We start from the raw sequence: 23,094 nt of genomic DNA, 5'->3' as shown, positions 1-23,094 counted from the left end.
CTCCACCATGAATTTGCCCAAACTGGGCTGTTTAGAGGCTCCCTCCACCATTAATTGGTCCAAACTGGGCTGGTTAGAGGCTCCCTCCACAATTAATTGGTCCAAACTGGGCTAATTAGAGGCTCCCTCCACCATTAATTGGTCCAAACTGGGTTTTTTAGAGGCTCCCTCCACCATGAATTTGCCCAAACTGGGCTGTTTAGAGGCTCCCTCCACCATGAATTGGTCCAAACTGGGTTTTTTAGAGGCTCCCTCCACCATGAATTGGTCCAAACTGGGCTGGTTAGAGGCTCCCTCCACCATGAATTGGTCCAAACTGGGGTGGTTAGAGGCTCCCTCCACCATTAATTGGTCCAAACTGGGCTGGTTAGAGGCTCCCTCCACCATTAATTGGTCCAAACTGGGCTGGTTAGAGGCTCCCTCCACCATGAATTTGCCCAAACTGGGCTGTTTAGAGGCTCCCTCCACCATTAATTGGTCCAAACTGGGCTGGTTAGAGGCTCCCTCCACAATTAATTGGTCCAAACTGGGCTAATTAGAGGCTCCCTCCACCATGAATTGGTCCAAACTGGGTTTTTTAGAGGCTCCCTCCACCATGAATTTGCCCAAACTGGGCTGTTTAGAGGCTCCCTCCACCATGAATTGGTCCAAACTGGGCTGGTTAGAGGCTCCCTCCACCATGAATTTCCCAAAACTTGGCTGTTTAGAGGCTCCCTCCACCATTAATTGGTCCAAACTGGGCTGGTTAGAGGCTCCCTCCACCATGAATTGGTCCAAACTGGGCTGGTTAGAGGCTCCCTCCACCATTAATTGGTCCAAACTGGGCTGGTTAGAGGCTCCCTCCACCATGAATTTGCCCAAACTGGGCTGGTTAGAGGCTCCCTCCACCATGAATTGGTCCAAACTGGGTTTTTTAGAGGCTCCCTCCACCATGAATTTGCCCAAACTGGGCTGGTTAGAGGCTCCCTCCACCATGAATTGGTCCAAACTGGGCTGGTTAGAGGCTCCCTCCACCATGAATTTGCCCAAACTGGGCTGTTTAGAGGCTCCCTCCACCATTAATTGGTCCAAACTGGGCTGGTTAGAGGCTCCCTCCACCATGAATTTGCCCAAACTGGGCTGTTTAGAGGCTCCCTCCACCATGAATTGGTCCAAACTGGGTTTTTTAGAGGCTCCCTCCACCATGAATTGGTCCAAACTGGGCTGGTTAGAGGCTCCCTCCACCATGAATTTCCCAAAACTTGGCTGTTTAGAGGCTCCCTCCACCATGAATTGGTCCAAACTGGGCTGGTTAGAGGCTCCCTCCACCATGAATTTCCCAAAACTTGGCTGTTTAGAGGCTCCCTCCACCATGAATTGGTCCAAACTGGGCTGGTTAGAGGCTCCCTCCACCATTAATTGGTCCAAACTGGGCTGGTTAGAGGCTCCCTCCACCATGAATTGGTCCAAACTGGGTTTTTTAGAGGCTCCCTCCACCATGAATTTGCCCAAACTGGGCTGTTTAGAGGCTCCCTCCACCATGAATTGGTTCAAACTGGGCTGGTTAGAGGCTCCCTCCACCATTAATTGGTCCAAACTGGGCTGGTTAGAGGCTCCCTCCACCATTAATTGGTCCAAACTGGGCTGGTTAGAGGCTCCCTCCACCATGAATTTGCCCAAACTGGGCTGGTTAGAGGCTCCCTCCACCATGAATTGGTCCAAACTGGGTTTTTTAGAGGCTCCCTCCACCATGAATTTGCCCAAACTGGGCTGGTTAGAGGCTCCCTCCACCATGAATTGGTCCAAACTGGGGTTTTTAGAGGCTCCCTCCACCATGAATTTGCCCAAACTGGGGTGTTTAGAGGCTCCCTCCACCATGAATTTGCCCAAACTCTGCTGGTTAGAGGCTCAATCCACCCTGATTTTCAAAACAAATGTTGGTGCCAACCTCAACTTACTACAAGGGCCAAATTCACTGCTGGTGACAAGCTCTCCTCACTGCAAGTGCCAAATACACATGTTTCAAGGTGTTTTCCTACTGTCAGAGAGGTGGTATTGAGTGTGTAAAGTGTGTAGTTGTTAGGCTGTGATGTTGGGGTAATAGAGGGTCTTTGGTGTGTTAGATGCCCCCAGACATGCTTCCCCTGCTGTCCCAGTGTCATTCCAGAGGTGTTGGCATCATTTCCTGGGGTGTCATAGTGGACTTGGTGACCCTCCAGACACGGATTTGGGTTTCCCCCTTAACGAGTATCTGTTCCCCATAGACTATAATGGGGTTCGAAACCCGTTCGAACACACGAACATTGAGCGGCTGTTCGAATCGAATTTCGAACCTCGAACATTTTAGTGTTCGCTCATCTCTAGTAATTAGCATAATTAATTGCAGGAGAAAACCCCTTTAAGAGGACAAAAGAGACCTACTCCCCTTATTTTTTTTTCTGTCCTGTGTGGAAGGAGGCTCTTTTGTCCTCCAATTTTTTCCTAAAAGGATTTTGAGGGTTAACTACTTTTTAGTAATTTTCTCCTCTTCAGGTGTTCATCAGAACAACTATGAGAGTCCTAGACCTTATGTCAGCCTCAGCCAATGCAATCCCTTGGACTTTATGGCATATGCATTCCCTCCAGTCAGAAGTACTAGGGGTATGAAATCATGGCTATCTGAGTCTTTGACAAGAGGATCAGACTTTCTCCCAGAACCCGTCTTTTTCTCAACTGGTGGATACACCTGAAAGTCGGATGTCTACGGTCCAACCTCGTTGAATCCTGCTGACCGATGCATCCTTTTTAGGATGACGAGCCCATCTCTACGAGAAGACTGTGCAAAGAGTCTGGAGCAGGCTAGAAAGGATGACATCATCCATCTGGAGGGAACTCAGAGCAGTTTACCAGGCACTCCTCCATTCCTCTCCTCTTCTCATCGGATCCAGTCCGACGACATGGTGACCGTAATAAACAGGGAGTCACCAAATCTTTATCCCTCCTCAGGGAGACAGGTCTGATTTTTTACTTGGCCAGGGATAATTCTGTTCCATCTCTCCGCAATTCACATCAAGGGCTTCTTAAACATAGTTGCGGATCAGTTGAGTTGACCTTAAGATGACCAGACTCAATGCCAAGTTAAAGATGTTCTGCTCACTGTATCAGGAGGACTATCCCTTGGCAGTGAATGCCCTGTGCATCCCTTGGAAGTTTAGGCTGGCGTACATCTTCCCTCCGCTTTCCAAGATACCAAGGGTATTGATGAAAGTCAGACAAGACCAAGCCTCTGTGATAGCCATTCTACCATTCTAGCCAAAAAGGCTTGGTTTTCCCAGCTCAGGTACATGAGTCGAGGGATCTATTGGAGGCTTCTCCCAACCCAGAACCTAGTTTTCCAAGGAACTCAGAAGTGCCAGGATCTGAGGAGATTCAACCTGACAACCTGAAGGTTGGTCAGTTCCTATGGAAATCTAGAGGACTGTCAGACATCATCCTGCACAAGAGTAGAATCCACCATTGAAAGCTACCTAAGGATAGGTAATGTCTTCAAGGAGTGGTGTTCCAGACAGAAAGTAAATAGTTTGAATCCTTCTACAAGAGTGATTCTAAATTTTCTTCAGGACGGCTTGGAGAAGGGCATTTCCCCTGCCTCAATTAAGGTAAAGGTTTTAGCCCTAGCCTCCTGCTCAAGCAGATGATTGTCTCAGACCCCCTTAATATCCAGATTTGTTAAGGGTACCATGAGAATAGTTTGAATCCGTTTGCAGGAGTCATCTAAATTTTCTTCAGGATGGCTTGGATGCTTGGATAAGGGCTCTTCCTCTGCCATAATTAAAGTACATGTTTCAACCCTATCCCCTGCTTAAGCAGATGATTTTCTCAGAACCTCTTCATTCCCAGATTTCATAAGGGTTCTATGAGACTTAGGCCAGTGTAGCAGCTTCCGTTCTACACTGGGATCTATCCACAGTTCTTTCTGGCCCCTGCAGCCTGCCATTTGAACCATTGTAGGAGGTGGATCATAAGTTTTTGGCTTTCAAAACCTCCTTTATGCTAGCTATCACCTCAGTAAAAAGAGTATAAGAGTAGCAGGCTTTTCTGAAGAGCCATATATTGTAGGTTTAACCCTAAGGTGCCCCCTCTCAGGCTAATATCAGCCAAGTGGTCTCCTTACCAATTTTTCTTTCCCAGTTCCATCTTCCAAGGAGAAGGGAAAGCTCCATACACTGGATGTAGTAAGGTGTCTCCAAATTTAGCTTCTGCATACATGGCCCCTCAGAAGATCAGAGAACCTCTTAATATATATGGTACAGACAAAAAGTCTCAAGACTTCCAAACTCTCTTTATCAAGATAGAATAAGAAAGCAATTAAAACTTCTTTTTTGCTTGAGTTAACACCACCCGAGTTCATCAGAGTACATTCAACGAGGGCTGAGTTGGCCATCTGAGCTGAAAGTCCGTCTTGTCTTTTGAGCAGCTGCTTTTTGGTCATCCTAACTAACTTTTGTTAAATACTATTGGTTAGATGTCCGTAGTTCAGAGGCTACTGCCTTTGGACATTCATACTGTCTTAAGCACTGTAGTCCGAGAGAACCCTCCCTAGGGGATCTACTTGCTACTTCCCCAAATCAGTTTTCCTTTAGTTCTAAAAGCAAAACAAGCTTCTCCCCCTCAGGTACTATTGTTTTCTTTATAATTGACACAAAGGGAAGGGGTCTCTTTTGCCCTCTCATAGGGGTGTTGTCCTGCAATTAATTATGCTAATCAAAAATTCCTCCTGTCCTACCAGAATACACTAATACCCCATATTGTGCTGCTGTTAGGAGTAAGGGAAAACAGATTAACATCATAATCAACGAATGTCTGATGGAGTGAGATGCACATGTTTCCTAAAAAGTTAAGTAAGTGCATGTCGGGCCTTCCTTGTTGCAGAAAGTCAAATCTACACCAAAGCTGCAGTAGATTTTACATTGTTCTACTAAGATACTACTGATAGGAAAAGTTGCTCAAAGTCTTTATTAGTTTGGAATTGCACTTAATATTGTAGCCAGGAAGCCTGAATTACAGTGGTTGCTGCATTGCATTTGATATCTAAAAAGTCTGTGACTTTATTGATGGTTATGTAACAGTATTATTATTATTTTTTTGTATAACTGTGTTTTTATTAAAGGTTTTCAAGTAAATATACAAACAAAGATCAACCAAAATCCAAGACTCATGGCAAAAACAATTAAGGTTCAAAGAACATCTTAATGCAGAAAGAGAAAACCAGTGATCATGACAATACAGAAAAGAGAGCCTGAACCGGGCCTATGTTAGACAAAATAAATCAATAAAGGAAGACAAGACAGGACAAGTGGAGGGGGGGGCACTTTTCAATAAAGAGGAGAGGAAGTTGCTTCCCATCACAGGTCTTGGGTAGCCCAAAACTCATCACATGTTTGATGTCACAGTTTGGAATTACTCTTCTTCATGATTCATTAGAGCAGTAAATTACTTCAGTGACCGGGTAGCACAAATCCTGATGTATAGCTCAAAGAAAGGAGGGGCAGGTTGCCTCCAATGTTTGTCTGTCTGACATCTTGCGAAGGTGAGGAAGAGGATTAGTAATCAGAGAGAGTGCTTATGCATTCTGTCTGCAGGTAACTTCGGTAGGAAATGTTTGGGTAACAAAAGAAGGCACACACCCAGCACCCACTCTATCTAGGTCTGAAGGATAAGGGGGCAAGACCAAAAGAGGTGAAAATTGTTAGCTGAACAGGAACAACAAATACAACAAGTATCCAGCACATTCAGATCAATAGAGTGGAGGAGAGTGATACCAGTGTATCAACATCTTTTAGAAGTTCTGTTTGTGTGTGATACACTCAGAGGTCTTGGCCACCCTTGCCCAAATAATTGACCAGGTAGCACCTGAAATAGACTTACCCAAATAGCTTTCCCACTTGAACATGTAGCAAGACATCCGAACATGTGTAGGCAAGATATCCATAGTGGGGTCTGAGAGGAGCTGATGGATATCTGAAATGAAAGCAGTAGTAACATTGGATTTACAGAGCTTTTCAAAAAAAGTAAATATAGGGCCCTTAGGTTCGTGAAAGATAGTGAAGACTAAATGTGAAATTTGAATGCATGTAGAAACTAAGAACCAAAGATTCGTGTTGTAACCGAAGTCTGTGCTCACTGGTGGATCTTAATAACGATGTGAAGACCAGAAGTTCCGATACAAAGCAGGTTTATTGTGAAACAGTAAAATAGCGCGACGCATTTCGGGCCACTACGGGTCCTTTTTCAAGTGCAAGAAATGCTAAAAAAAAAAACATATATACCGTATTTTTCGGACTATAAGACGCACTGGACTATAAGACGCATTTAATAATGGCGAGTAGCCGCCATGATGCCGGATCAGCCAGCAGAGACCGGCCCGCCCACAGACTGGCTAGGACATACAGGGCCGCGCCGCTTCTCCACCAGCCCGCCCAAAGCCTGTTGTGCACCAATGGGAGCGGCGCTGAAAGAGCTGAGATGACGTCATCTCAGATCCTGCAGCGGAGCCGGAGTATCGTTTCGCCGGTTGTGGACCGGAATGTCGAGGGAGTGCGCATCTCGAGAAGTAGCCTATGTTTCCTTCCAGCTAAATATCTAGGTATATGCCAAATCTGAGCCAAATCCATTCAGGTGTTTGGCTGTGATAGTGGAACAAACATCCAATTATAATATTAGTAGGATTAGTAGGATATGGGAGAAACCACAGGCTTTTTGATGAACCTAAATTATTTACTTATGTTTAACCTATGGTTATTACTAAACTTAACTTTTATATATATTATTATAAGAGGATGAAATCTATCAATAATTTTTTAGCTCTTGCTACTTTTTACAAATTTTTAATGCTGTTTATATTAGCTATATATGATGATCAGACTATATCTTCTGATTCCTATCAGGATAAACATCTTATTAATACTTGAATTTTAACCATTTTATGATATGATATAATATTTATTTTATGATATGATATAATTTTTATGATCTATTTGGAGTTCACTAAAATGGCTTTCATTATTTCATTATTTCCACCATTATGGAGAATATGTTTCATATGGTAATCATACCTGTTCGGATTTCATTATATAAGTTTTTTAATAAGATATTTTGGCTTGCTGCATCCCTTTTTCAGAGGATATATTTATATTAATTTTTATTTATATATGTATTTTTTTTTAGCATTTCTTTCACTTGAGAAAGGACCCGTAGTGGCTTGAAACGCGTTGTGCTGTTTTACTGTTTCACAATAAACCTGCTTTGTATCAGAACTTCCGGTCTTCACATTGTTATTAAGATCCACCAGTGAGCACAGACTTCGGTTCCAACACGAACCTTTGGTTCTTAGTTTTTACATATCCCTCCTCTGGGTACCCAGTGTTTTGTTGGGTCTGCTGCCACTTCCACCTGGATTTCCAACTAAAAAGCAAACATAGGGGATGTGACATCTCACAACCCTTCCAGGTGAGAGGCCAACTGGTCCATCTATCTATTGTCATTAACTTTCTAAAAAGTATTACGTATATACTACACTTAGAGTGCTCGGTGTCTCTCCTCTGTGTTCTACTAAGTTTGAATGTATGAGACCTCACTAGACTGGGGCAGATCAAATTTGGATTGAAGATTAGCAAATGGAAGGAGGGATCGTGTCCTATAATTTATAACATTGGCGGGCCTGAACAGTCCATCCTGTAGCCAAGGGTCTGCCGGCATAGTGAGTTTTGGAGGGTAGTTAGGATAGAGGAGGAAAGCGGTCATAAAATGTGCAGTTTGAGTATGCAAAGGACAGAGGAAACTGCATCAAACTTCCATCGTCAGTGCCATAGGAATAAGCAAGTTAATCCCTGGGGAGAGTAAGGATCGAACCAGAGCAAGTAATTAGAATGATGTGGGGCAAGCTACAACTTCTCTATATCCATCCAGTTGGAGTAAGCCTGAAGGGTGAAACAAGCCAGTATCCAGGGCAACTGGGTCGTCCTGTAATGAAAAACTAGATTAGGAAGTGAGAGGCCTCTTCTCACCCTAGGGGCCATCATGAGTTGCCTAAAAAGCCTGTGTCTTCCTCCAGGCCAGTCAAAGTGTAGAAATGAGTCATGTGAAGCACAAAGGTCCTGAAGGGGAACTGGTATTGGGGAGGGTCTCAAATATATTAGTTTAGGCAAGATAGTCATCTTTACTGCAGCTATCCAGCCAAAGAGAAACAGAGGGAGAGCTTGGTAAGGAGGGCTCGTATGTATCTAAAGAGTGGGAGCAAATTTGCTTGGTTAGTAGGTATAGTTGGGAATATGGTCCAGTCAAGTGAATGCCCAAATACTTCAAGTAGGAGGCCTGCCACTTGGGAAAGAAGCCTGAAGGCCCTTAATCCCTTATTCAATTAAAGGAAAGTTATTAAGTGACTGCAGATCATAACTTTTATCAGAGGGGACTTTAGTTTGTCCTTTTCAGAATCCATGGACTGTAATTCTCTGATGGGTACCTCCTGTCATCTTCCACAGGGAAGGTATGTTATTCTCCACGGGAGGTTTCAAGGCCAGCCAAGTACTCCTTGTAATCTTAGCAGCAGGAAGAACGACGTCAACTTTAAGGACCCTGAGCTTCTGGTCAGGTTTAGAGCTTGATTTGTCAGAATTACACCCCAAAGCTAGGGTGTTGTAGGTGGATTTTAAGCAAAAGCATTTTTTACCAAGCAGAAAAGAAATTGAAAGTACAGGCTAAAAGTTCTAGTCTTGAAGAGGAACATCTTTGATGCACTACAAAAGTCCAGGTGGCTTCAAGTGAAAAGTGCCTCCACTGAAGACTTTTGCACTTTACTGGAAAGAACCATGAATTTTATGGAATGTCCCTCTTGCGCTAGACCAACAAGGGCACCCACCCCAACCACCATCAGTCAAGAGATATCAAACAGGGAATTCCCTGTGGTAATATCTACGACCATCGTCAAGAGCACTGCAGTTCAGGCTCCTTGATCACTGCACATTCCTAAGGAATATGAAGTGCAATGTTTGGGAAGCCTTCAATCAAATAAAAGCACCGTGATAATTTGCTGCAGTTAATACCACATACACAGAGGAACGCTGACACATTTCACACAAACACTGCCCTTAGTTATAGAATGTAACTATGGGCAGTGTTTACCAGAAAGCCATCCTTGTTCCTGTGAGTACGTGGATTTTGTCTTGAAAAAGTGTTAATAAAAATTACAGTAAAGAAAACAAAAGAAACATAACCATCACATGGTCATTTTTAATGTCCTAAACTGCTCTTGCACATATGTAGTTTGCCAGAGGGAATGACTCTGTTGCTCTTGAGAATAGTCTTTAATAGCAGAAGTGCATACTGTTGCTTTACATAGATTAGGATTATGCCTTATATGTTCAGTACTCTCCTGTTAAAACTCTTAGGCTAGGTTCATATCCATGCCTGGCTAAAACAGTGGATATCGGCAGACCCCATATACTATAATATTATATTAAAATTGGTGTAGAGAAAAGTCCTCCATGCAGGATTTCTGGCGGTTTCTGTGGCAGAGTCTCCAACAGAGACTAGAGCGCAAAGGTGAATTTAGCTCAGTATTTTGTTAGTTATTTTTGTTATACCAGGAAAACCTCAGAAAAACATTGGCATCTATTTAGTAGTAGAATGTTTTACACCAACAGTTTTCCAGTACTTATAAGAATGTTTTCGTACTACCTGTGTTTGTTTCATTTCACCTTGTTGTGAAATGGGCAGTGTGTTTTTATGTTATCTATTTAAGTGTGGATGTCATTTAACAATCTAGAACAATCCCTTGATAACTGGCTTTTACCATTCCCTGGATACAACACAGGAACAGATATAGCTTATCTAGCTTGGGAGCAGGTTTGTCTTTTGGATGCATTATAGTATCATAAGCTACAGTCTTTATCATTACTTAAAAGCCTTTATCATTTTAATAGTAGTTCTGCTTGATAAATTGAAGTGGCTCTGACACTGAACAGATTGAAAAAAAAAATGCTTGGATTGAGAACGATGCTTCTAAAGAGAACTTTCTAAAAAACAGTATTTGAACCAACCATGAGATGACTTTCTGATCCAGCCATTTATAGAGCGAAGCAAACAGCGTTTAAATGTTTTTTTGTTTTTTTTTTAAGTATTTTGCTAAAGTATATGAAATTGTATAACGATGGAGAAAAAAATCTTTAACAAAAAATGTACTGTATTGTATATGCTAAATGAATCTTTTATTAATTTTACTTTCCTTTTAAAGGGATTATTGAGCCCCAAATAAGTTTTTCATACTGATGATGATACTGAGGAGTTGTGCTCAATGTGTTTTGGATAGGTCATCAGTATGAAAAATTTAATTGGGGTTAGAAAACCCCTTTAAGGATAAGGCCCCAGATAGTGAGCCTCAGCCAAAAAGCACAGAGGGAAAGACTGTGCCAAAAACTCATTGTGGGTTTTTCGCAGCGCTTTTCTCAGAAAGTCCACAGAGTTTTCTTCTGCTGTCTTTCTATCCCTATTATACCTATATGGGAAATGCTAGCATTTCTGTAGGTATAATTGACATGCTGCGATTTACGAAAACATAACATTTTTTGGATATTTTTCTGCAATGTGTGGATGAGATAAGCCAGAATCCCATCCACTTTTCAGGGACTGTAAAACGCTGCATGTTTTTCCGTTGCAGCCAAACAATGGCGTATATGCCACATGGGATCCCATGGGAATTGTGAGATTGAATCATAGCCTTTGACTAGGCCACTTTGACCTTCTGGCTAGTAGAGATGAGCGAGTACTATTTGAAACGGCCGTTTCGAATAGCACGCACCCATAGGAATGAATTGAAGCGGCCGGCATGCTGACTTTGCCGGCGGCCAGCCGCTTAAACCCCTGCGTGCCAGCTGCGTCCATTCATTCCTATGGATGCGTGCTATTCGAAACGGGAATAGTACTCGCTCATCTCTACTGGCTAGGTCTAAAGGTATATTTGCAACGTGGGTCCCTGGCCTAAAGCTGTTGCTCTGCATATGGGGAGACAAAAAAAGGTACAAAAACAGGGTTATAATTTGAAAGTATAACCTGCATGACAGTTGCTCTTTAGTTCATACTAGTTATTCCTGCTATGTTATGTGAGTTTAACTTGATAATTGCACTATATTATATGTACATTAAGAGCTGAAATAAATTATATTTTCTTTTCAATTTTGTGATTTTCACATAGGATGAGTTCCGTATTTTTAGAATTCAGTTTGATGGAAACTCCAAGGATAAAGCCCAAGAAAACTGTGATAGTTGCTTTCAAAGACTTCAACATTTCTTGTGTGACCAGGTCTGCTGCTGTAAAATATATTCATATGATCAAACGTTTCTACTGTAAATGGTGGAGGTTAGCACTTTTCCTGTCTTCTGCATTTTTTTCCAGAATGAATCAGCTAAAGAGTCATCTCTAAGCTTTCCAGGGCAAAGGATTACTGTGACCCAGGTGGCACAGGTATATTTTTTTATTTTAATTTTTAATATTCAACCCAAGCCTGGACTAAAATTGTGATTGGCCATAGAAGTCAGCAAAGATACATTCCCATTAAAGAGACACTCCATTTATATTTCATTTTTTAAAGACTATATACCGTATTTTTCGGACTATAAGACGCACCCAGGTTTTAGAGGAGAAAAATAGGGAAAAAAAAATTTTCAGGCAAAAAATGGTAAAATATTTAATGTATGGGAGTTGTAGTTTTGGAACAGCTGCAAGGTCACATTGATAGGTCACTTGTTCCCTGTCGTCCGTACCAGCGGCACAATGTGGGGATATAGCAAGCAGGTCCCCAAGATGGGTGGGACAAACCCATGACCGAACTTAAAACGGTCTGGGCAAAGGCAGTGGAATCTACCACTTGGTCCTTTAGGCGGTAATGCCGAATGAAGGTGGATTCAGATGCCCAAGAGGCAGCTGCGCATATTTGGTCCACAGACAAAGCACTTCTTTCTGCCCGTGAAGTGGACACTGCCCTGGTTGAATGGGCATGAAGGAAAGATGGAGCCGACAGCCCTTGGGCGGTATAGGCGACTCTAAGTCTCGGTAACCCACTGGGATATTGTAGCTTTGGCGGCTTTGGCGCCCTTGTTTTTCCCCGTGTAGCTGACCAACAGGTTTTCAGTCCACCTAAAGGGGTGAGTGCGCTGCAAGTAGATCTGCAGGCATCTAACCACATCCAGCTTGTGCCATCTTTTTTCTTCAGCAGAAGAAGGGAAAGGAAAAAATACTGGAAGGGAAATCAGTTGGTTCCTGTTTACAGCAGATGGCACCTTGGGACGAAACCCAGGGAGGAACCTAAGCTGTACATGGTCAGAGAAAAAGGTGGTATATGGCTCCTCAGCGGACAAAGCTTGTAGTTCACTAACGCGTTTGGCAGTTGTGACTGCCAATAGCAGCGCCATTTTGCCGGTTAGCGATTTGAGGGAGACCTCTTCCAGAGGTTCAAATGGCTGGCCACATAGGGCGTTCAGGACCGGAATAAGGTCCCATTGGTGGACAGGGGTGTTTACCACCGGTCTCAGCCTAGTTGCCCCTTTAATAAAGGTGCTCACTAAGGAATCCTGAGACAAACGCCTCCCCAGATAGGCGGACAGGGCCGCTACGTGTACCTTGAGTGTGGCCGCAGCAAGACCTCTGTCTAGTCCGTCTTGAAGGAAGTCCAGGATCACCTCAGTCGGGGGATCGGTGGAGTCCACTTGATGCTGCAGACACCAGGCATTAAAGGGGTTGTCCCATCACAAGGATCCTATCTATACTGCTTGTTAATGTGGATGTAAGACTTTTCCTAAATACATTGCTTCAGCAAAACTGCTTTGTTTGTCCACTATATTACTTTATTCAATTTTTTGTGGCTACAGCCCTGACCTAGCTGCTCCTGAGTCAAATGATGTATCTGCTGCTCTGAGGGGGGAGGGAGGAGGGGCTAAGTGCAGGGAGCGAGCCTGTGTATCTAGCTAATCCTGTGTCTACACCATGTGACCTAGGTCCTGCACTCAGATAGAGGAGCTGCTTTCATTTCTTCTGTTCTCCCAGTTATCAGGCTAGCTAATCCAATTGTGTTCATTATGGCAGAGACAGGCAGTCTCTGTATGTAACACAGAATGGAGTTGCTGCCGCCTGTACTTCATAGTCCAATGTGGGTGGGCGGAGCTACACGTGAATTTGGGGGCGGAGCTAAACGGCAGGTTGCATGTGAAATCCCGCCCACTAAATGATGCAAGAAACCAGGAAGAAAGAAGATTTTACAAGAGTGAAGACTGCTGAGTATGTGAGGTGGGAATACCCCTTTAAAGATGTTACCTATTCGACGGCAGTTCCTGTTAGTCGAATCTGCTCTGGCGCTGGATAGGGTCTTCAAGACGGCTTGTGACAGTCCTCTATTTCTCAATAGAGACTGGTCAACCTCCAGGCTGTCAGGTTGAGTCTCCTCAGATCCTGGCATCTCAGCTCTCCTTGGGTTACCAGGTCTGGGAGCAGGGGTGAACCATTGGTTTCTGCCGCCTGAGGCAGACATCAGAAAGCCGCCCTCTCCCCTGGAGAAGGGGGCGGGGCCGAGCGGAGGGGGTGGGCCTAGCGGAGGGGCGGGACCGAGCGTTGCGAGCGTCTTTAGCAGGCAGAGAGCAGGCAGGGAGAGGACCTGCTCTCTGCCTGAGCATGAGGGGCGGCCGCTGGAGCAGCGCTGCTCCAGCGGCCTCCCCAATCCACCGCTCAGTGACAGTGACCCTAAGTCAGTCCAGGACAGCTTGTCCTGGACTGGCTTAGGTCATCAAAAATGCCGCCCTCCCTGGGGCCCTGACATATTTCCGCCTGAAGCGGTCGCTTCAGGTCGCCTTATGGGAGGTGCGGCGCTGTCTGGGAGTGGGGGAAGCCTCCAATATATGCCCTGACTCATTTGTATGAGCTGAGCAAACCAAGCCCTTTTTGGCCAGGACAGGATTATGGCTATTCCCGAGGCTTGGTCCTGTCTTATTTTTATCAATACCTTCGGTATGATTGGAATTGGAGGGAATATGTAAAACAGCCTGAACCTCCATGGGATGGACAGGGCATCCACCGCCAAGGGATTGTCTTCCTGGTACAGAGAGTAGAAGGTCCCCACCTTGGCGTTGAGTCGGGTAGCCATAAGATCGACCTCCGGGAGACCCCATCTCTGGACGATCTGTTGAAATACGTCTGGATTGAGAGACCATTCTCCTGATACGGTAATACCCCGACTCAGCTGATCCGCTACTATGTTCAGGGAGCCCTTTATGTGAACAGCGGATAACTGGACCAGATTCTTCTCCGCCCAGGCAAATATGAGATTCGTCTCTCTCTGGCAAAGAGTTCAAGATCAATGAACACCACAATCGCACGCCTTCAGCAGATACTGCAGGAAGGTCTCTGACACCAGGCCAGCCAGCCTCTTAATTCTGGCCGGCTGGAAGTGGGCGGAGCCACAATCAAAGCAGGTGAGGCAACCTGCCCAGACAACTACTCCTGTAATCAGGGGTCTGCAAAGATATACATTCCCCCCCACCAAGAGGCCCTTAACCCGGGCACTTACCCCCACATCTCCCCGTCTTTTCCGGCCTTTAATAAGGCCTGAATCTCCCCTGAGTGAGCGGCCGCCAGCGCCAGGCCGTCGCCATGGCGCCATGATACTTCCAGCGAAACCGGAAGTGCGCGCTTACAGCGGCCGGCGGGGAACAGGATACACAACAGTGTGGTTCCACCCGCCGGCAGTCCGTGCGGCCACCAGAGGCGGCATGCGGAGTCCCCGGACTCTCACCAAAATGTCAGGTAAGTCACAAGGAGTGGGGGAAGCGGAGGAGAGGGGGGGAGGGGGGGATAGAGGGGGGTAGCCACACATGGCTAACAAGCACCTTCTCCCCACAGGGCACAGAAGGTGACAAGAAAAAAACAACCGCTCAGGAGGTGAGTGATCCTGCTGAGCTTCTCTAAGAGGACACAAGTCCTCCCACCTGTCCTCTGTCCACACAGGACAGAAAAAAACACGCAGAGGGGAGGTTCTTGTGCCCTCTTATAGGGCCTGCCACGCATTTGATTGGCTAATTAAATATCCGCCTGTCCTACCAGCACACAGGGGCAGAAATACCCCACATTGTGCCGCTGGTATGGACGACAGGGAACAGATTATTAAGAGGCAGAGAATTGTAGAATTGGTAGAAGAAGGAATGCTGGACTTATGAATCTGAGGCCACATATTAGCCTAAATAGTATATGCAAAGAGGTCTTCTTGTAATAAAAGCAATCTTCTCAAATTAGTGTATTTACCTCGGAATAGGGCCTAGTCCCAGTCCCCCATCCCTAGTACTCACAAAATTGTCTCCCTAGCCCAAGAAGTCTCCTCTTCTTCTGCAGTGTCCACATCCAATGTGGAATCTCCCTACACCCAGTAGTGCCTTTTAACACTTCTAAAAGTGTCAACAAAAGTGTCCAGTTCTGGCAGGAAGGAATGTGACCAGTTTATCATAATCTACAACAGGAATCCATTTGCTGTGTATCAGTTGCTCACAGATTCTGCTCTTCAGAATCAACAGTGTCAGGAATGATGGATCAGTGTACTGTTGTGATAACCTGACTTCATATTTCATAATTCTTATACCTATAGAGGATGTGTTTTCTGTCATATCACTTTTTTTTTTTTTTTTGCTGTACCATTGATATTGGACATAAATACAAGCACGCTTTGAGTTGGAATTATTTTAGTGGTACCCAACCTCAATAGATTCATATACACATTTGACTTTATGCTTCTGGCATGAAGTTAATTGATGAATGGGCAGAAGTCTGGAAGGAGGAGCTGCTTATCAGGGTTTATTTTCTAGTTTCATGGAGAATGGAATTTAACATTATAATCAGCTTTGCAGTGAGGCTGAGACTACACTACATTGTAAAGTAAGAAGTAAGTCTTTCTTCTCGTTACACCTCTACCTCACATGGAAGAGGTTGCATCTGATTTTGAGACAAATTCCCTATCTGGAATCTATCTCCTATTGTCTTCAGTGGGAGGAAGTTGTAGGATATTTTTTTTTTCCATGATGCTGAAAAAAAGGGTCCTGCTCAATCTTCTTAAATCAATAAAGAATACAAAAAATACCTAAAAAAAAAAAACCTAACATGCTCATTATATGGCGTCCCAGCGAGCTGCTGAGATGCCGGAACAATCATTGGCACAGTGCAAGGAAAGAGTTCAGCAGCAGGACAGCTTGAGAGCTGCCAAAACGCTGGAGCAGGCGAACCATCGATGACAGCAATTTGCTGAATAAAGGTGGATCATCGATGCCAACAACATGCAGACGAAGTTGCGGGCAGGGGCTAGCATGTATATAAAGTTCTATCATGATATGATAGTGTCAATGACTATCATAGAACCCAAATAAACCAACAACTTTATCCCTTTGGAAATACCCAAATAAATGATCAAAGCTGCATAAAATATGTAAGAAGCAACTGGCCATAAACAACTGCAAAGAACAACTTACCTATAGTCATAATAGTGATAAATAACTTGGATAGCCCACTACAAACCACAGCTGACACACCTCATGTGCATTGAACTTGCAGAGGTTTACACTCTTAGGGTGCATTCACACTGAGTAAACGCTAGCTTATTCTGAACGTAAAACACGTTCAGAATAAGCGGCGTCTAAAGCAGCTCCATTCATTTCTATGGGAGCGGGGATACGAGCGCTCCCCATAGAAATGAATGGGCTGCTTCTTTCACTCCGTGCAGTCCCATTGAAGTGAATGGGGAGTGCCGGCGTGTACGCTCCGGCATGAGCAGAGCTAGCCATATACGCCGGCACTCCCCATTCACTTCAATGGGACTGCACGGAGTGAAAGAAGCAGCCCATTCATTTCTATGGGGAGCGCTCGTATCCCCGCTCCCATAGAAATGAATGGAGCTGCTTTAGACGCCGCTTATTCTGAACGTGTTTTACGTTCAGAATAAGCTAGCGTTTACTCAGTGTGAATGCACCCTTAGGGTACATTCACACTACGTTTACGGCAGCTTATTCTGAACGTAAAACACGTTCAGAATAAGCGGCGTCTAAAGCAGCTCCATTCATCTCTATGGGAGCCGGCATACGAGCGCTCCCCATAGAAATGAATGGGCTGCTTCTTTCACTCCGAGCAGTCCCATTGAAGTGAATGGGATGTGCTCGCATGTACGGCAAGCTCTGCTCATGCCGGAGCGTACACGCCGGCACTCCCCATTCACTTCAATGGGACTGCTCGGAGTGAAAGAAGCAGCCCATTCATTTCTATGGGGAGCGCTCGTATGCCGGCTCCCATAGAGATGAATGGAGCTGCTTTAAACGCCGCTTATTCTGAACGTGTTTTACGTTCAGAATAAGCTAGCGTTTACTCAGTGTGAATTCACCCTTAGGCTCACAGTGATAATGCCTGTTGAGAAATTTCACCAGGGGTGTAGTTTCTAAAATAGGGTCACGTTTGGGGTGTTTCCATTGTACTGGTACATTAGGGCTCTGCAAATGCGGCATGACACCTTGAAAACTATTCCAGCAAAATTTCCAGCTCTTTCCATTCTGAGCCACACCATGTACCCATAAAGCAGTTTATGACCACATTTGGGGCATTTCTGTGTTCAGAAGAAATTGTGTAATAAATGGTGGGGTGTTCTTTATTCCTTAACCCTTTGTAAAAATTAAAAATATGGTCCTAAATGGACGGTTTATTGGAAAAAAAGTAATTTATACTTCCCAATGCTAATAGAATCTGTGAAACAACTGCAGAGTGAAAATGCTCACTATACCCCTTGATATGTTCTGTGATGGGTGTAGTTTCTAAAATGGGGTCACTATTTGTGGAGTTTACATTGTATTGGTACTTTAGGGGCTCTGCAAATGTGACATGGCACCTGAAAACTATTCCAGGCAAATATGCCCTCCAATAACTAAATAGCCCTTTTTCCATTCTGAGCCCTGCCATGTACCCATACAGAAGTTTGCAACCATATGGGAGGGTATTCCCATATTCAGGAGAAATTGTGTAACAAACTTTATGGAGCTTTTTCTCATATTGTTAATATGCAAAATTTGGGGCTAAACTGACGGATTATTGGGAAAAAAAGTAATTTTTCATTTTCATGTCTCAATGTTAATAAAATCTGTGAAACAGCTGTAGGGTCAAAATGCTCACTATACCCCTTGATATGTTCTATGAGAAGTGTAGTTTCTAAAACAGGGTCACATTTGGGGCCTCAGAAATTGCCAGAAATTCATGGAGAGAAAAATCCTGTATGGAACGGCAGACACCATTTTAGTCTATGAGATCTACCAGAGTCTGTGTGTAACTGCTGTTTTGTTGGTTGAGCGCTCCATCATTCAGGTCCACAGATATACCTTAACCTTATATGTACCTCTGTGCATCAAAAACTTTTAAGCTAATTTATAGGAGGCATAAACTCATACTAGACATTGTAAAAATACATCAGCATTAGACACTAGAGATGAGCGAACAGCGCTCGATCAAGTACATGTTTGATCGGACATCACGCTGTTTGATTCCATACGAACACCGCATTGAAAATGCACTTACAGTTCGATTCCCCTCCCACCTTCCCTGGTGCTTTTTCTGCACCAATCACAGTGCAGGGGAGGTGGGACAGGGACTATGACAACGGAGGCATTGAAAAAACTAGGAAAAAGCCATTGGCTGCCGAGGACATGTGACCTCAGATTCAAACGAACAGGCGGCATCATCTCCGATTCATTCTGTGCTTGCACTTAGTTAGAGACAAACATCTGCTGAGGGCTAGTTAGGTTTTAGATTCTGCTAGGCAGGAATATCAAAGAAGAAGAACCACAACAGCTCGTTTAAGAGCTACACTAAGAGAAGCTGAAACAAGCTTGGCACAGTGTCTACCCACAAACGCTAAAGTGGGATTCACAGCAATTAAGCCAGGCTGTATCTGCGCAACCCATCTTTCCGCGGTGGGGATTAAGCTAAGTGGGATACACTGAAATTGTATGCCCATATACCCTATAGTAAAAGGAAAATGTTTGTTTTGGTACCGTGTTAGCCAGTGGTTATAAAATATAAAAAACAAAAAAAACTTTGCAAGTCTTCAGTAGGTGATACCTTTTTTAATGGCTAACTCATAATGATGACAGAATATGACGTTTCGAAGCTTTCCTCTGAGCTTCTTCTTCAGATATAACTAAAAGACACTTTCTAGAGGCTGCATATTTATGTACAACAGGACACAGGGCTAGAATTACAGGAGGGAGGGGGGAAGAGGCTTATTACTATATACTTATAACAACAAACAATCAATTGCCAGATCCCTCAGTTCTTATCTTAATGGCTGTCTTAATGATGTGCATAAAAAGACATAAACCCACGTGAGATGTTCATCCCATTGTCCAACGTCTGGAATAGGGTCATGGCCTTGTACTCATAAATCAGTCGCTGTTTCCTTGATTTAAAGTTCCCTTTTAAGATCAAGATTTTCATGTCATTGGTGATATTATGATCTTCCTGGCAAAAATGACTTGGCACGGGAAGATCAGTTCTCTGTTGTTTGATTGTATGGCGATGTGAATTAATTCTCATTCGGAGTTTCTGACCCTTCTCTCCAACATACAGATTTTCAGTGGAACATTTGGTGCAAATGATCAAATACACCACATTAGGTGTGTTACAGGTGAACGTACCTGGGATTTGATATTCCCTGTTAGAGTTTGGTATCTCTATCTTGTCAGTGGTCAGTATGTGCGGGCAGGTTTTGCACCTCTTCTGTCCACATGGAAATGTTCCTTTGTTAGTTGGAGGTGACAGTGAGCTGCTAATAATCATATTCCTGAGGTTTGGTGGCTGTCTGTAGCATAGGAGAGGGGGGTCAGAAAATATGGATTTTAGACGATTGTCTTTTTGCAGTAGTGGATGTAATTTGCGTGTGATTCCTCTCAGCGTCTCCAGGTGGGGGTTGTATGTGACAACCAGGGGTACCCGAGTGTTCTCCTGTTTGGTATTGTATTTTAATAACTCCGATCTTGGTATCCTGGTGGCTCTGGTGATTTGGTTATCAACTGTTCTTGGATGGTAACCCTGCCTCAAGAATGTGTTTTTGAGGCCCCCAAGGTGTTCGTCCCTATCTGCAGGGTTTGAACATATGCAATGGTATCTGATGGCCTGGCTGTATACAATGGAGTTCTTTATGTGTTTAGGATGAAAACTATCCCATCTTAGGTACGTAGGGCGGTCAATTGGTTTCCGATACAGTGATGTCTCAATTTTGTTGTCCTGTATCTTGATGACTGCATCCAGGAAGTTTATTTCGGAGAAGGAGTGATTGAGCGTCAGGTTGATGGTGGGATGGAACTGGTTGAACTGTTCATGGAAGGTTTTCAGCTGTTCCTCAGACCCGGTCCAAATGATTAGGATATCATCAATGAAGCGATAGTAGGCCCGAGGCCTAATGGTGCAGGTGGATAGGAAGTCACTCTCAAGCTTGGCCATGAAGAGATTAGCGTACTGTGGCGCCATTTTGCTCCCCATTGCGGTGCCGGTCCGTTGTAAATAGATGCAGTCACCAAAGGAGAAGTAATTGTGAGTGAGGATGAATTTTGTCAGTTTTACCACCGATTCAGCGTTCATACCTCGCTTTTCCATGAAAAACTGGCAGGCATTTATACCGTCCTGGTGTGGGATGTTGGAGTACAGGGATTCTACATCCATGGTGGCTAGGATGGTTCCATCTGGAAGGGGACCTATAGTCACTATAGGTCCCCACTATAGGTCCCCTTCCAGATGGAACCATCCTAGCCACCATGGATGTAGAATCCCTGTACTCCAACATCCCACACCAGGACGGTATAAATGCCTGCCAGTTTTTCATGGAAAAGCGAGGTATGAACGCTGAATCGGTGGTGAAACTGACAAAATTCATCCTCACTCACAATTACTTCTCCTTTGGTGACTGCATCTATTTACAACGGACCGGCACCGCAATGGGGAGCAAAATGGCGCCACAGTACGCTAATCTCTTCATGGCCAAGCTTGAGAGTGACTTCCTATCCACCTGCACCATTAGGCCTCGGGCCTACTATCGCTTCATTGATGATATCCTAATCATTTGGACCGGGTCTGAGGAACAGCTGAAAACCTTCCATGAACAGTTCAACCAGTTCCATCCCACCATCAACCTGACGCTCAATCACTCCTTCTCCGAAATAAACTTCCTGGATGCAGTCATCAAGATACAGGACAACAAAATTGAGACATCACTGTATCGGAAACCAATTGACCGCCCTACGTACCTAAGATGGGATAGTTTTCATCCTAAACACATAAAGAACTCCATTGTATACAGCCAGGCCATCAGATACCATCGCATATGTTCAAACCCTGCAGATAGGGACGAACACCTTGGGGGCCTCAAAAACACATTCTTGAGGCAGGGTTACCATCCAAGAACAGTTGATAACCAAATCACCAGAGCCACCAGGATACCAAGATCGGAGTTATTAAAATACAATACCAAACAGGAGAACACTCGGGTACCCCTGGTTGTCACATACAACCCCCACCTGGAGACGCTGAGAGGAATCACACGCAAATTACATCCACTACTGCAAAAAGACAATCGTCTAAAATCCATATTTTCTGACCCCCCTCTCCTATGCTACAGACAGCCACCAAACCTCAGGAATATGATTATTAGCAGCTCACTGTCACCTCCAACTAACAAAGGAACATTTCCATGTGGACAGAAGAGGTGCAAAACCTGCCCGCACATACTGACCACTGACAAGATAGAGATACCAAACTCTAACAGGGAATATCAAATCCCAGGTACGTTCACCTGTAACACACCTAATGTGGTGTATTTGATCATTTGCACCAAATGTTCCACTGAAAATCTGTATGTTGGAGAGACTGGTCAGAAACTCCGAATGAGAATTAATTCACATCGCCATACAATCAAACAACAGAGAACTGATCTTCCCGTGCCAAGCCATTTTTGCCAGGAAGATCATAATATCACCAATGACATGAAAATCTTGATCTTAAAAGGGAACTTTAAATCAAGGAAACAGCGACTGATTTATGAGTACAAGGCCATGACCCTATTCCAGACGTTGGACAATGGGATGAACATCTCACGTGGGTTTATGTCTTTTTATACACATCATTAAGACAGCCATTAAGATAAGAACTGAGGGATCTGGCAATTGATTGTTTGTTGTTATAAGTATATAGTAATAAGCCTCTTCCCCCCTCCCTCCTGTAATTCTAGCCCTGTGTCCTGTTGTACATAAATATGCAGCCTCTAGAAAGTGTCTTTTAGTTATATCTGAAGAAGAAGCTCAGAGGAAAGCTTCGAAACGTCATATTCTGTCATCATTATGAGTTAGCCATTAAAAAAGGTATCACCTACTGAAGACTTGCAAAGTTTTTTTTGTTTTTTATATCATATACCCTATATACGCTTTATCCAGGGTTCAACAGTGTGTCCCCCCCCCCCCTGAAACTAAGGGGTATACACTGAAATTCTCAGCCCATATACACTATATACGCTTCATCCAGGTTGTCACGGTGTGTACCCCCTAAAAAGCAGTGGGATATTCATTCTAATTCTCAGGCTATATACGATTCATCCAGGTTGTCACGGTGTGTATCCACAAAAAATCAGTGGGATATACATTCTAATTCTCAGGCTATGTACGCTTCATCCAGGTTGTCACAGAAAATATCCCACAAAAAATCAGTGGGATATACATTCTAATTCTCAGGCTATAGACACTTCATCCAGGTTGTCACGGTGTGTACCCACAAAAAAATCAGTGGGATATACATTCTAATTCTCAGGCTATAGACGCTTCATCCAGGTTGTCACGGTGTGTACCCACAAAAAATCAGTGGGATATACATTCTAATTATCAGGCTATAGACGCTTCATCCAGGTTGTCACGGTGTGTACCCACAAAAAATCAGTGGGATATACATTCTAATTCTCAGGATATATACGCTTCATCCAGGTTGTCATAGTGTGTACCCACAAAAAATCAGTGGGATATACATTCTAATTCTCAGGCTAT

The 23,094-nt window shown here is 44.1% G+C and overlaps 1 protein-coding gene across 1 annotated transcript in view; it reads left to right on the top strand.

Annotated features, from left to right (window-relative positions):
* REC114 (REC114 meiotic recombination protein) overlaps positions 1-23,094 on the top strand; it is a 104,258-nt gene that overhangs the window by 67,441 nt on the left and 13,723 nt on the right. Inside the window, exons 5-6 of the mRNA XM_075275849.1 lie at positions 11,207-11,314; positions 11,408-11,476. Of these exons, the coding sequence (XP_075131950.1) occupies positions 11,207-11,314; positions 11,408-11,476 (177 nt within the window). The remainder of the gene's footprint in view (positions 1-11,206; positions 11,315-11,407; positions 11,477-23,094) is intronic.

This window comes from Leptodactylus fuscus, chromosome 5 (assembly GCF_031893055.1).
Source record: "Leptodactylus fuscus isolate aLepFus1 chromosome 5, aLepFus1.hap2, whole genome shotgun sequence".
In the NCBI taxonomy this organism is placed as follows: Eukaryota; Metazoa; Chordata; class Amphibia; order Anura; family Leptodactylidae; genus Leptodactylus; species Leptodactylus fuscus.
Note: the sequence above shows the minus strand (reverse complement) of the source record. Positions and strands in the feature narration are given on the sequence as shown.